Source organism: Lepidothrix coronata, unplaced genomic scaffold (genome assembly GCF_001604755.1).
Source record: "Lepidothrix coronata isolate B3197 unplaced genomic scaffold, Lepidothrix_coronata-1.0 Scaffold220, whole genome shotgun sequence".
Lineage (NCBI taxonomy): Eukaryota > Metazoa > Chordata > Aves > Passeriformes > Pipridae > Lepidothrix > Lepidothrix coronata.
Window position 1 is genome coordinate 63,384 of NW_016690400.1, and position 14,792 is coordinate 78,175.

A 14,792-nucleotide genomic window follows, 5' to 3' on the forward strand; every position below is an offset into this window, starting at 1 on the left:
AGCCACCTACACACAACCATCACCCTGAGCATGCACCACTGCCTGTCCCCTGCACACAAACCTCCTCCTGCCTTCTGTCACACTGGCCACAACAGCTCCCTCCTGAGCCTGGGAGGCTGTGACAGCCCCGCACTCCCTTGCTGGGACACCTTTGGCCAGCTTTCTCTCCAGAAGATGGAGCAGGCCAAGAGCACTGGGCAGCTATGGCACCTTCCAGAAAGGCAAAGGGTCATCCGTCTCCTTCCTGGGATACCAAACCACATTCAAACTTCAGCATCTCCAAGTGTGGCAGCCCGGATTCCCACTGGATCCCAAAAGACACTGCTGGCATAGCGGCATCCAAGGGTCCCCCCCACTTCCTTTCACCTTGCTCACACACACACACATGCACACACTGACCTGTTTACCACAGTGACATGCCTCTGCATGGGGATTTCTTTAGGTGATCCACTCCCAGCAGTTGAAGGCAAGGCAGACCGGGCACTGTCCACAACAGGTTTCACAGCTCCAGATGCCACTTCTCTGCCTCGGGGCAGGCGAGAAACAGGCTTCTTGCTGCCTTCTTCTGGCACACTCAAAGACCGGGGCTGTCGCAAAGTTCCTTTGGGCTTTCCTAAAGAGTTTGCAGATGGAGCCATGAGCAGCACTCTCCTCCACCCAACCAGTCTATTTCCACCTCCCTGGGCACCTCCTGCACTGCTGTCCAAAGGGTTTCTTCTTTTCTACCCTGGCCTGCAGGCACCCAAACTCCCACCACAAATCACAGGTGACCAAGTACAACACCCACAGGGAAACACACCACGCTGGCTTTCAGGCAACACTGGGATAAACAAGCTCTTGGTCACTTTGCTGTTTATGTGCTGGTTGTGCCACATCAATTCTGGAGGGTTCAAACACTTCTGAGGGGTATTGCTGTGCAAGACAGTAAACCAGTGTGCCTTTATAATTACTGTTGTTTAACTGGGGTATGAGTCACCAGTTCAGCTTCCCAACCAGAGGGAACTATTGGCATGGTTGCAGGAGAGCAAGAAGCAGCAAATCCTTCCTTACAGACAAGAGGAGAAAAAAACAAACTAAGACCCACTGTTGCTCCAAGTTGCCAACTTGCAAGCAGATGGGTCTTGCCTGGGCCTGATCCTGGGCCCACTCCCACAACAGCACAGCAGTGAGGGAAACCTGACCCACTACCTTTGGGAAAAGCTACAGCTTACACAAAAGGTAAGAGGTAAAAAGAGCAGACAATGGGCATCAGAACTTTTGTGGCACTAGTGCACCGGTATCAGCAACAGGAACTGCTGAAAACAGCCACAGATGATGCTGCAGAGACTCCTTCTCACTGTGAGGGCATGGCTCACCCCTGCCACTCCATAATGAGCCAAAGCTGGCCTCAGAAAATGAGCAGGCTCGTTGCCACATTTCTTGCCCACATCTCAACCACACCTCTCACAGAAGCAGGGACACATGAAAGTGAAGCCAAGAGTCCTCTAAGAACTTTTTTTTTCAAGATCATTTGCATCTCACATACACGCTTGAGAAGGGCTTCCTCTCTAATCATGGCTTTCAAGCATAAGCACCCTTGTCAACAGCACTCCGTCCTCCCGGGAACTCTCCACCAGGACCACGCAGCTCATTGCCATTAGTGATGCACCCTCCTGGCGAAGACTTTTGCTGCAGCAGCTGCACAGTTCTTTCATAAAGGCAGGCTCATGGCTTACCTGATAAACTGACAGGAGATGTGTTCTTCAGCCTCATCTGACAGTTCACCTGCCGGACCGTTTTCTTCTTGGAACTCCTCTGTCGGGCCACCAGTTGAGCAACTCGCACAGTTTCACTGCAACTCACAGCATGGCAAACGACCTTGTTGGAGCACAAAGGGGACAGGGAAAAGCAGTCAGTGAGGCCCAAGCTCATCCACAGCCCTCATAATGACTTGCATCCATTTCCAAGCCTGTACCTGCTGGGTCATGCAGATCTGCAGGCAGTTCAGGAAAGGCTTTGGCAGACACTGATCTTGAAGACCTCCCTCTCTTTTTGCAGTGAACCTTAGAGAGCAGCAAAGCAGACAGCCAGAGCCTCTCTATCACCTTTCCAAATTAGGCTGAGCCCCTCCAAGAAACAGCCTGGTTTCTCACTCCCATACCACAGGCCCACAATCTTGCTTTACAACATTGGGAAGCCTGGGGCTTCCAGCCTGCTCACACTCCTCTTGCCAAGGCTCACTAGAGGCTCTGGCACCACTCTGACCCTGCGGAGCTGAGCTGTCTTTGCCCTGCTTACCCAAGAAACAGCACAACTATCCTGGCTGCACAGATCGCCTCACAGGCACCGAACTGGCCCCCAAAACCAGCCCAGCCTTGGACAAGCCCATGGCTATCTCCCTCCCAACTTAATGGCCTTTTGCCTCAGAATCCCCTTGCCACAGGCCATCACTTGAATGGATACAGAATCTGGCTTTGGCAAGCCCCCAAACCACGTGTCTCGTGTGCACTTTGCCTCACAAAGAAGATGCAAGCCCAAAGTTTTGGGCCACTCAGCTGCTGCAAAGGCAGGATGAGAACTCCTCCAGGGCTCCACAAGGACACAAGCAGTCACCCCGAAAGTTAAAAACTGAAGTCTGTGTTCTCAGCCACAGTCTGTGGTGGTGACAGAAGCTGAGAAAAGGTCCCTCATGGGGCCAGCACTGCTACCTTCCTAACTATGCCCCCAACAAACACCGGAGCTGACAACTCAGCACAGGAGAAGGGCAGGAGAAACTCAGGGACTTGGCCAGCACCTCTGAAGTTTAGCCAACGGCAGCTCTAGAAAGGACCTGTTCTCACAAGCAAGGCAGGGCAACCAAAGCAGAAGAACTGAGTGCCAAGGCAAAAAAACCCCAAGAGATTGCTAAACAGTAACAGCTTCTTCAAGGGCTCTCTCAGTCTCCCAGGGAGTCCCAAACAGCCCAGAAAAATATGGGCAAGGGATGACAACATTTGGAACCAGGCAACACTCTTGGCCTCCACCACCACACTCCAGCTCATCCTTCCCCTCCTCTTCTTCCTCCACTGCACACCCACCATGTGTGCTGGGCTGGCTCAACACGGAGCCACTGCAGGGAGGGCCTCTCCTTCTGAGGGACAGCTCTCCTATCCAGGGGCTCCTGCTCAGAAATCAGACCTGCTGTGCAGTCAACACCCATACAAACAGCAATCCACCATCCACACCACTGCAGTGATTAAATGCCAGGAATCATAGAGAAATTGAGGACTACATCTCTGTAGTCCATGTCATACAGCATCTCTGCTCAGAGCAGCATCAACTAGACCTAGTTACTCAGTCAGGTGGTGGAATATCTCCAAGGACAGAGAACTCTCAACCACTCTGGACAACGTATTCCACTGTTTAGCCAGTCTCACTGTAAAAAAGTGGGTGGTTTAATGTTTAAAAGGAATTACTTGTATTTTACTCTACTTCCCTTGTCTCTTGTCTGTTCACTGAATACCACTGAGAACTGGAGATTGAGTCTGACTCCACGTTTTTTTTACTCCCTCCAACAGATATTAGTACATACGGATAAGATTCCCTCGAGTTTTCTCTTCTCCAGCACAAACAGTCACAGCTCTCTGAGCCCTGCATCAAAGCTGTTCCAGTCCCTTCATAATCTTCACTGCCATTTACTGAACTTCCTTCACTGTGTCCATGTCTCCCTTTGTTTTGGGAAGATGCAACTTGAACAATCACCTCCATCAGACTGCTGGTAACACTCTCCGTAATGAATCCCAGCATGCTGTTATGTCCTTTGCTGCAATGGCACATTGCTGCTCACTGTGAACTTTGTGTCCATCAGAACTCCCAGGAATTCCTCTGCCAAGCTACTTTTCAGCTGGTCAGCCCCAAAACTATACAGGAACATAGGGCTGTTCTTCCCCAGGTGCAGGACTTGGCATTTCCCTCTACTGCACTTCATAGGGTTCTTCCTGTTCCATTGGTAACTGGTCTCCCAACGGGGTTTGTGCCACTGTTATGGGAGAGACTTTTAAAAGCCTTACTAAAATTCAGATAAACCACATCCAGTGCTCTCCTCTCATCTATTCAGCAAGTATTCTCATTTTGGAAGGGTATTAATTTGGTCACATATGATTTTCAATTCATAGATCGACACTGACTTGCCTTCTTTTCTTTCAAATGCCTGGAACAACTTTCCAGATTAGCAGCTCAGTAACTTTCCCACAGTTCAAGGTCGGGCTGATCAGCCTGCAGTTCCTTCTTCCCACACCTCCTGGTAAATTCCTTTCAACCCTCAGAAACCTCCTACAAACTGTCCTTGAAGATAACTGTCACCCACAGGTGCACCACAAGAAACCCATGCACTTGTGTACGTTCACTTTGTTCAAATATTCCCTATCCTAATCCTTTCCCAAGAAGACTATGACTTCCTTGCCCTGCTCTTTCCCACTCTTCTCAGCCCATCCCTGCATATTTCCACAGTGCCTCTATATCCTTTCCACTTCACTCAATTCTGCTTCTGCCACTTGTGCACGTGCCTTTAATGGTAGACTTAAGTCAAGAGCTCCCTCTTCACCATGTGTCCCTCCTGCAACCTTGCTTAAGAGAAAGACTTTGTCATACAGCTGACTGTTCCTGACTGAGTCATAACTCATCTTTCTGAAAGGTGAACCTGAAATCCTTCACTCTTCACCCTTTCAGAGATGTCTGTGCAACAACCTGTGCTCGACAGCTTGAGCATGGACTTGATAAAGCTTTAGTGAAGTGAAAGACAGCAAAGGGTTGAAGTTCATTTGCTGTACCTTCTTTCTTCTAGATTTTCAGTTGTGCCTGTATTTTCTCCTGTTACCTGTACACTTAACCAGCTATTTTAAGGACTTTTTTCAGAAGCATGCTCTCAGAACTGTCAGTGCTTTGGGAGCACTCTGTCTTGGTCTACAAGTTCTTGAAATGGTCAGTAATAAATGCAGTCTTTCTTAGGCCCATGCACATTTGTTTGGCAGCATCTGTATATTCCTCCCAGCATGCTTTTACCTGCTCCCACCTCATGCATGCTTCCTTTTTATGGTTCAGTTTTGTCAGTGCTCCTGGCTCCTTTGCTTTTTTTCCCCCAGCTGTTGGAACAGATCATTCTTGAAATTGGAGGAGGCAATCCTTGAAAGTTTGCCACCTCTCCCGGATCACTCTTCTCCCCAGGATTGTATTCTATAGGAGTCTTCCAAGCAGATTCCTGAACAGGCTAAAGTCTGCTCTCCCAAAGTCCTGCATTTTTGATCCTGCTTTTTGCTCTGTTTCCCTCATTTCAGGCTTACAAATGTCATCTTGCCACTGCAGACAGGACTGTTCCCAGCCTTTACATCTGCAAACAGCTGTTCCTTGTTTCTAAGAACTGTGTCCAGCAGAGCATCTCTCCTCACTGATTCATCACTTGTGTCACGTTGTTGACATCAGCACACCCCAGAAACATTCTGGATTGCTTATGCTTATGGATGTCTTGTCCCTACAGCAGGTACGGCAGTGGCTCAAGTCCTCCGTGAGGATCAGGACCTGTAAACGCAAGGCTTTTTCCAGGTGTCAGAAAAAGGCATCATCTGCTTTATCTACCACTTCTTCCCAATTAGGGCATTTGTAACAGACAGCCACCACATTGCCCTTACACTGTTCTCTCCAGTACTCATAAGCTCTTGCTGTCTCATAATCTGTCCCAAGGGAGAGCTCCCAGCATCCCCACTGCTCCCTTACTTGGAAGGGTTCACAGAAACCCCTCCTACTTGCCACTGCAGCCCATCATTCCTCAGCAGCCTGTGTCAATCCACAGCAGCATGTCAGTTGTGTGTGTTGTTGTAACACCTCTCCATGACCCTCAATGAGATCACAGCCCTGAACAGCATGCAGGCTTCCAGTTTCTCCTGGTTGTATCCCAGGCTGTGGACAGTCATGTACCAGCACTTCAGAGAGGTGCCCAGATCCACCCATTTCCAGAGAAGGGTATGAGAGCTTTCCTCATCCTCCTAGCTCACAGGAGTGGATGAATGTGGGATGGATCACCTTGAACCTTGCTCTCAAAGTCTCAATATAAAAGGTTTTTTTTTCACAGAGTTTATCATAGTTTCATAAATGCACATTTTCACATCTAATTTCAGGTACATTTCAGGTTTTTCCTGTCGCTAATGTTGTAAGTAATTTTCAGCATTTTCTTCCCTTGTTTTCACATCACAGTGATTTTAAGTTTAGCAAAAATGATGGTTTGAGTTAGGATGAATTCAGATGTAAAAAGAGATGGGGTGGATGAGCATAGAAAAGCAGTCTTCAATTTCCTCCTTTGGGAGGGGCTTGGTTATTCAAGCAGAAGTCAAAGTTTTCTTATAGAAAGGTGCAACTACAATCTTCTTGTAAATGAACATGAAGCGAAGCAAAGCAGGGTTCCTTGAAATGATACAATCACCTGTTGCAGGTGCACAGTATTTCAATGTTAGTTCCCTTGCAGTGTTTTCTGTATGCTGAATTTAATTCTCATCTTGTGTGGAAACTGGAAGACATATCTACTGCACGAAATAAAAACTGTCAGCTTTCATCTTTCCTAGATTCAAGACAGCTAAATTAGTGTTCAGTAGTAAAAGAAATAAGGGACAATTTGTATCATTGCCTTCCCAACAGATGCAGCCTGTTCAGCATCAGTTACCTAGCCAATATTCACCTCACACAAATACTTTAAGCAGCATGTATCACGTGACAATCTGAGATCAATTTGTATTATTTATTGCCTACTTTATACTATTCCTTGTTGAATGCAATTTTTATGGTATGTCTTGGGCAGCTGCCCTAGCAGTAAGGAAAGTCCTAGCCTGCAGTCAGGATCATCAGCTGCTAGTAGACCCCTCGATGTGCATGCCTTTGCTTTCCTGCACCATTGTTCACAAAGAGATTAAAGGAAGAGGCAAGGGTCTTGACAGACATTTTGGAGATCAGAGTACTCCCAGAGTCATGAAGAGAGGCTGACTGACTGCCTGCTCTCACAGCAGGCTTGTGTGGACTCTGAAATAAGGTCTCAGCCTATAATGGAGCTCAAGTACTCTGGAGAGATATGAACAAAGAGCAAAAGCTCATAGTAACATATGGCCCAGGTCCTGTATCAGGAAAGCATGCAGGAGCAGTCCCAAGTAGTTACCAGCTACAACTAGTGCACAATCACACTTGCCACTCTCTGCTTAATGTCTGTCATGGGGACACTATGGAGAGTGGCAACAGGAGGGTCATCAAACAGACCGTGGGATCAGTCTTTGTGCCTCTCCTGCCTCCCAGGTATTCACAGGATGATTCCTCTCAGCTGCTTCAACCATGCAGAGCATAGCTGGCATTCCTGAACCAAAGCGAGTGCTCCTCAACTACTTAAAGAACCCTGTTTAGTCACTTTCTCCTTTTTCATCTCCTAAAGTCACTTTTCACTCTTGTTACAGCTGCTGCAAAGAAGTCACTGCCTCTAGTGCCACCCAAGAGTCCACAAGGCCCTCAGCACACATCGTATTAGAGGATAAACAAGGCTCTCAAGGGAACAGGAGGATACCAGATTACACTCTGCAAGGCCCTAGTTAGAAACAGATGGCTATGTGCCAGAACTACCACGAGGAAGCATTAAACTGCAGGATCACAAATGTTCTCAGACCTGAGGTACTTGCAATCATGCTATTGATGTAGCTGCAGCCAATGCAGGCTTGGAACAAGTGAAAAAGAATTCCAAACGTGGCTGTCTCTTGTAAATGGGCAAATTCTGACAGTTGTAAAAATGCAGCAAGGGAACCTGTCGCTTAAAAACAGCCACGTTTCCAGATATCAGTACAAAACCCAGGATGACTCTTGCCACACTCTTCACAGTAATGAGGGAGACTCAGTTCTGAGTTCTCAGATGCCATCTCGATCCAGCTGAGCAAACAAGGAAGCTCAGCCTTAAGTCCTGTGTCTCCAGACCTGCTCTGACAGCTATGTATGGCCATACACTGTGCCAAACATTTCTAGCTTTCTGCTCTACCTCAGTCTACACAGACTTCAGGAATCCAGACATGGCTCCAAGTGAGGGAGAGGCTGCAAGCTCTCCACTCTAACAGACCATTTACATGTTATGCAGCTACACCAACTATAAAGAGAATGCATTCTGACTCAAAACCAGGAATGCCACACTATTGGACAAGGAGGTTTGTGGTCCTAGCAAGCTGCTTCCGAGGTGGTAGCCACCAAGAGACACAGGCTAGTGTAGCAAGGCCAAGGAATAAGGGACAACTCTCCCACCACACTAATTCTCTGCTAAGCTCTGTTCCACTGTCTCCTTGACCTGTGTGATGACTCCTTGCCCCTTGCACACTTGCTAAGCTGAGGAATTGCAACTCTTGCACCAAGACACCTCACTTGCATGGGTTCTTCCTCACCTCAACATGTCTGTACAGTCCTGCCACTCTGCAACTCGTGACAAACAAGTCCTAGGCCCAAAGCAAGCACTGTCAGGCTTATAAGCAACAGCATTCAAAACAGCTTCACTGTAGGAAAAAGATGATGCTAAACCCCACCCAGAAGAGATGGTCAAGCTACACACACACGTAAAGTTAACCTTCTTTAAGGTCCCAGGACAAACCATCAATAACTCTTCCAGAGTCAGAAATGCTGAGAGAGGAATGAGAGCTCTAAAGCCACATAAACTATCTTTCCAGCCATAACACACATCTCCAGGAAGACACCCCGCAGCTTTACATCTTTTGCATACACAGCTTCACAGCTGGAATGCGCAGGCAGGAAAATAAGGGGCACTTGATATCTGTGTCACAGCTTCCACTTCTCCCAGCACTATATGCACACTATGGTATTTTTCTCAGAAATCCACAGGATAAAAAGAGATAAAGTTACGAACCACGAACACTTTGCAAACACAAAAGCCATTTCTGAACTGTAACTGATTCTTACCTCTCCCATTTTGTTCTCTTCCATTCTGACCACTCCTGGGATACTCTCCAAGTAGCCTTCCAGTGTGTCATATCCTAGGTGCCTGAAGGGAATCAACTCATTGGTCAGAGATCTGTATTCACTCTGAAGCTCTGACAAACGTACACCATTTTTAAAGGCATGAAGAACAGCTCGCAGTGCTTTCACAACAAGTTCTGGCTCCTGCATCTTCACCTATAACCACCCCTAAAAGAAAAAAAAGAAAAAAGCATTTTTACATACAGAGGCTAAAACTAGCAGCTTTTACTATTCAATTTCCCTCCCTAAACAAGCAAGGATTCAGCAGCTCAGTGGAGACTGTGATACTTCTGGGTAGACTTGTATGGCCCTGGTTGTGCCAGACAAGCATCATGTGGTACAGAACACATGGGACATGACGTTGTCAAAAAACACTACTGAAGGAGCACAGTAACCCTCATGCACGGGCTGGTTCTGCCAGACCACCACGACAGACCGCATGGCCAGAAGAGGGGCAGGGCCTGCTAAGTAACTGGCCCACCAAAGACAAGTGCTTGGATATTGCACGAGGGACACAGTAACCCTGGCTGCGTGTATAGGGAACGAGATGCTGGAGAGCAGTGCTGTGGAAAGGGCCCTGGGCTCCCTGGTTGATGGCAAGCTGAATCTGAGTCAGCAGTGCCCTGGCAGCCAGGAGGGCCAACCCTGTCCTGGGGGGCATCAGGCACAGCATCGCCAGCCGGTTGAGGGAGGGGATTGTCCTGCTCTGCTCTGACCTGGGGCGGCCTCACCTTGAATATTGTGTGCAGTTTGGGCACCACAATGTAAGAAAGATATTTAGTTATTAGAGAGTGTCCATAGGAGGGCCAGGAAGATCATGAAGGGGGAAGGTACACAAAGAGCAGCTGAGGTCACTTGGTCTGTTCAGCCTGGAGGAGACTGAGGGGAGACATCACAGTCTACAACTTCCTCACAAGGAGAAGCAGAGGGGCAGGCTTCTCTTCTCTCTGGTGACAGGACCCAAGCGGCAGGACCCAAGGCTCTGAAGCTGTGTCAGAGGAGGTTTAGATTGGCTATCAAGATAAGGTTTTTCATCCAGCAGCTGGTTGGGCACTGGAACAAGCTCCCCAGGGAAGTGGTCACAGCACCAAACCTGCTGGAGTTCAAGAATTGTTTGGACAATGCCCTCAGGCACATTATGTGATTCTTTGGGCTGTCCTGTGCAGGGCCAGGAGCTGGGACTTCATGTGGGTCCCTTCCAATTCAGAATATACTGTGATTCGATGACACATTACTACCTGCATGGCCAGAACTTCCACTGTAAGTGGGACAAGGGCCCACCACCCCCCACCTTGGCGCCCAGCACTCCCTCCACTCATACCCCATGGTGACACTATGGCTGCTCATCCCTCACCTGAGCCTGCATCCCCACACCAATGCCCACGTGTCAACTCCACCACGGAAAACACATGCACCCGGGCCATGCAATTTCTTACCCACAGGCGCACAATGCCTTGATTCCACTGATGCTCTTCAGAGAGAAAACCCAACAGAGGTCCCCAGGCACATGTTCCTCTGACACTGGGATTTGGTTCTGGCCTTCTGATTTTGGAGCCTGTGTTGCCCACTTCTGGTAGGGCCATGGGATGCCCACAGCCAGCCCCAGTGATACGCTCTGCATGACCATCCCATTGGGCTCTGCCCTGGCATGGAGCCTTCTCAGCCTGGCTCACGGGACAGATCTCTTCTGGACACAGGACAGGGCGTTTGCCCAGGCCTGCCTGGTGGCCACCTCACAGTGGTCCATAGCCCTCGGACACGTCCCAGCTCTCTGGGACACTTCTTAGGTGCTCCCACAACACGTCAATGCTTTCTCTGCAGCCACGCAAAGTGGGAGGCATGAACCTGCCTTTTACTTTTGCGTCATTACATTTCATTCACATCTAAGGATTCATTCCATTAGCTCTTTAGAAAGACTGCTTTATCTACCTTATGCCTATCATTTTACCAGTCTATTTAATTTATATACCTCTAGAAACACACATCAACATATCTACATACACATATATACTGATACACTCCTTCATACACAAATTTTAACTCTCTACATACTGTATGCGTTGTATAAAAATATTTTGATATCTGAATACTTCCTGGTATGAGGAAGCAGGAGTTGCAACACTGACAAAATGGCAGTTCCCTTGCACAAAATGGTAGCAGAAACCCACCAGCCAGGGGCTCCTGCCTGGGAAGCCTGGGCAGCGCAGAGGGTTGTTCAAAGTGGGGGCCAGTGCTACCTAAAGCCCTCCCAGCCCCCTCAGCTCACAGGCCTGCACACACTCCTGGGGGCTTTCCAGGAGCATCCCGCTATGGAATACCAGGCAGCTCCAGGCACAAGTGCTCCTGCACAGGTGTCCTGTTTGCAGGCCCTCACTCGCCACAGGGCAACTCCTGCCACAGGAACTGCCCCCCACAGCAGGGGACCGGACCTGGATGGAGCTCTTGCACAGCACAGGAACAACCCTGCTCTCCAAGCAGGTGCTGCACGCAGGCTCAAATCCCAACACTCATCACACTCACGTGCTTCAAACACCTCGTCTTCACCACCCACCAACTAATGTCTGCAACACCGGCACAGCCATCACCTCACTCTCCTCCAGATGTTCCAGCTCAGGGCACAACAGCAGAGTCCCCCACTCCCCAGAACACCAAGGTGAGAAACTGCTGCCCACGGACCTGCACGATCGATGCTCTCCCTCAATGGCAGCAGCGGCTGCAGCTGCAGCGCCGCCGTTCCAGACTCTGCAAAAGGCTGGGCTGCACTGCTCTCTGCAGAAGCAGCCCCTCTCCTCTCACAGCTTCCCTTCCTGAGGAAATCACCCGGGGCAACACACCAAGTCCAAAAGAAAAAGCTCAACCTCAGCACATTGCAGGTACACACTTCAGTCGCTCCCTTCCTGCACCCAACTTCACAACGGCCCAACTCAGGGGCCGGGCAAGGAAGGACAGCATCGAGTCCTTTTCTTCACCTTTCCCTGAACAGGTTTACTTCAGGCACACACAGCACTTTACTTACCTGACCGTGTCCCTCTGTGTGTACGCTCATATTTCCACACAGGCACACCCACGTACCTGCACCTACACACACAGCACTGCCTATACGTGTGGTCACACGTGCACGGTTCCTTAAACACTCTGCCCTTGCTGGTCCAGCGTCCTTCACTGACTGACCGTGGAACAATCTCTGCCACACCTGCCCTCACATCCTCCCATGCACAGCTACGGGCACAGCGGTACCGCACCCAGGAGGAGGAGCACACGCTGAACTTGCACACCTCCACACGGATACGGGCAAAAGCTACACTGGGCTCCTGGATCCTTCTCTCATCCTTTTAGAGACTTTGCAGCAGGTGTACTGAGCTTCAAAGAGTGAGAAGATGTGGTTGTCACCTGCTGGAAGAAAAACATTCAGGAGGTTCATGTCTCCTTTGGATCCACTCATTGTCATGGGGATGCCATGTGTGAGACAACCTGTAAGTGGTTTAAAGTTCTGACCATTTACAAAAACCGAACAGTCAAGCATTGAAAACTACACCAAATGATGCAGTTCTGTCTACAGTTGTTTTCCAAGCCACATTCATACAGAAGACACAGAAAAGTCGTTGAGAACCTTTTTTAGGGCCTTTACTCTTCCTTTTAAATAACAGACCCAAATTCTTATTTGGTTAACATGGCTCTTGAAAGTCCTCGTACCCAAACTACTTGAGTTTAACTTTCTGCTCAGGAAAAGAGTGACAATGAAGAAAACTTACAATAACCTGGGAAGGCAGTTTCAAAATTTTATTCAAATGAAGAAAGTTCACTAAAAAAAGAAAGGGAGTAGGATCATGAAGGAATGACATCATGCCATTATCAGACAGGTTAGTTGTATACCAGTAATAGAGAATTAGATCAGAAGCAGCAAACAGCATACCATAAACTATATCCTCCTAAACTATATTATGAGGAGTAGTCATGAGGACAATTCCCTTAGTTCAACGAGGTGGCAGATTCTAGGGTACAAAGGTTAAACTCAATCCAGTCTTAACCTTACACCTGACAACCTTCCCACTCCCACCCCGCAATAATACAGAAGGACTTGCAAGGCTTTCAAAGTCTGTACCCATTACTCCTTGTAATGATAACACCGATAAATTAACACAAAGCTACATAGCTCAGAGTGGTTTCCGAGGCTTTTTAAAAATCCTTTTTGTGGTCAGCTGCTTTAGGATTATGTCATTCAGCAGTTATGACATTCCCCCAGCGGCTCACTGCCTCCGGACAGGAGGACACTTCATTGGAAACACAGCCCGAGCCGCCTCATCACCACTAAGTCAGCGCACATCGCTCAAACCATCCCTGCCAGCATCTGAACCGAAACTTTTTTCAGTTTGCTTAGAATAGATGAGCAGGCTCCGGTGCAGAGCAGCGTCCGCACTGCGGATCATTAGCCGGGCTAAGGAAAAAAAAGGAAGTGCAGACAGCTCTCCCACGCACTCCCTGGTAGCCGCGCTTTTAGCAGACTACAAACACAGGTCTCTTCCGAAGGCACAAAGCGGTCACTAACCCGCTGAGGTCGGGACACTTGCTCTGTCACCACGCAGACCCAGAGCAGGAGCCGCCTCCCGCCGGCAGGCAGCGCCCGTCCCTCCGCGCTGCCTGTCCCCTCACTCCGCGAGGACTTACGCCCAGCAGGGCTCCGCTGCTTCCTTACCACCTCCTGACCCAGGGGCTTTCAGACACAGCCAGAGCCTCTTCCCCTGTCGCTGCCGCCGGCGCGGGCCGGGCCAGGGCCGGGCGGAGCCGCCGCCGCCGCCTCTCTCCGCGGGGCCTGGCACTGAGGGACCGCACGGCCGCTCCCGCCGCCACCGCCCCGCCGGCCCGGCCCCCGCTCCCGCCCGCCCATGCGCGGCCCGGGCGGCCCGGCCCGCCCGTCGCCTCTGCCCCGCCCGCCCGGCCTGGGCCGCCTGCGGGCTCCGCGTCCTGCCCTGCCGGGAGCCGACGCCTGCCCGCCCGGGGCCGCGCAGGGTTCAGAGGGTGCAGGTGCTTCTGCCCCGGCCGTGCCGCAGCAGGTCGCAGTGCCCGCTTCCCACGGGGCCGGTGAGCCCTCGGTCCTGTCACAAGGCAGCAGCCAAAATGAACTTCTTGAGAGAAAAGCTGAGGAATGACTGTTCAGTGCATCTCTCCTGCAGAGAACCAAAAAGTCACGGAATCTTAATGGGTTGGAAGGGACCTTAAAGGTCTTCTAGTCCCAGCCACCCCTGCCATGGGCAGGGACACTTCCCACTAGACCAGGTTGTTCAAGGCCTTGTCCAACCTTGGCCTTGAATGGTGCCAAAGTTGGGGCATCCACAACCTCCCTGGGTAACCTGTTTCAGTGTCTCACCACCCTCACAGTACAGAATTTTTTCCCGACACCTGGCCTGACTTTTCCTGTTTTCAGTTTGTACCCATTACTCCTTGTTCTATCACCACAGTTCCTGATGGAGTCCTTCTCTGGCTTCCCTGTAGACCCCCATCAGATACTGGAAGGTTACTGTGAGGTCTCCACACAACCTTCTCCACGCTGAACAGCCCCAGCTTTCTCAGTGTGTCTTCAGAAGGCTGGTGTTCCAGTCCTATTTGCAGCTTCATGGCCCTCCTCTGGACTTGCTCCAACTGTTCCGTGTCCTTATGTTGGGGACACCAGAACTGTACACAGTACTTCTGCAGGTCTTAAATTAATTCTCTTAAATGCCTTCATTTCTGAGTACAGAAAACTTCACTGAATTTCATCCGTACAAACCATTGCATGGTTGCATGTTCCATCAAGGAGGTACTGG

At 49.8% G+C, this 14,792-nt stretch overlaps 1 protein-coding gene across 1 annotated transcript in view; it reads right to left on the bottom strand.

Annotated features, from left to right (window-relative positions):
- TDRD7 (tudor domain containing 7) overlaps nt 1-13,631 on the bottom strand; it is a 44,324-nt gene extending 30,693 nt beyond the window's left edge. The window contains 4 exon segments of the mRNA XM_017833750.1: nt 400-613; nt 1,716-1,857; nt 8,935-9,159; nt 10,428-13,631. Of these exon segments, the coding sequence (XP_017689239.1) occupies nt 400-613; nt 1,716-1,857; nt 8,935-9,141 (563 nt within the window). The 5' untranslated portion in view covers nt 9,142-9,159; nt 10,428-13,631.
- Between the last annotated feature and the right edge of the window lie 1,161 nt (nt 13,632-14,792).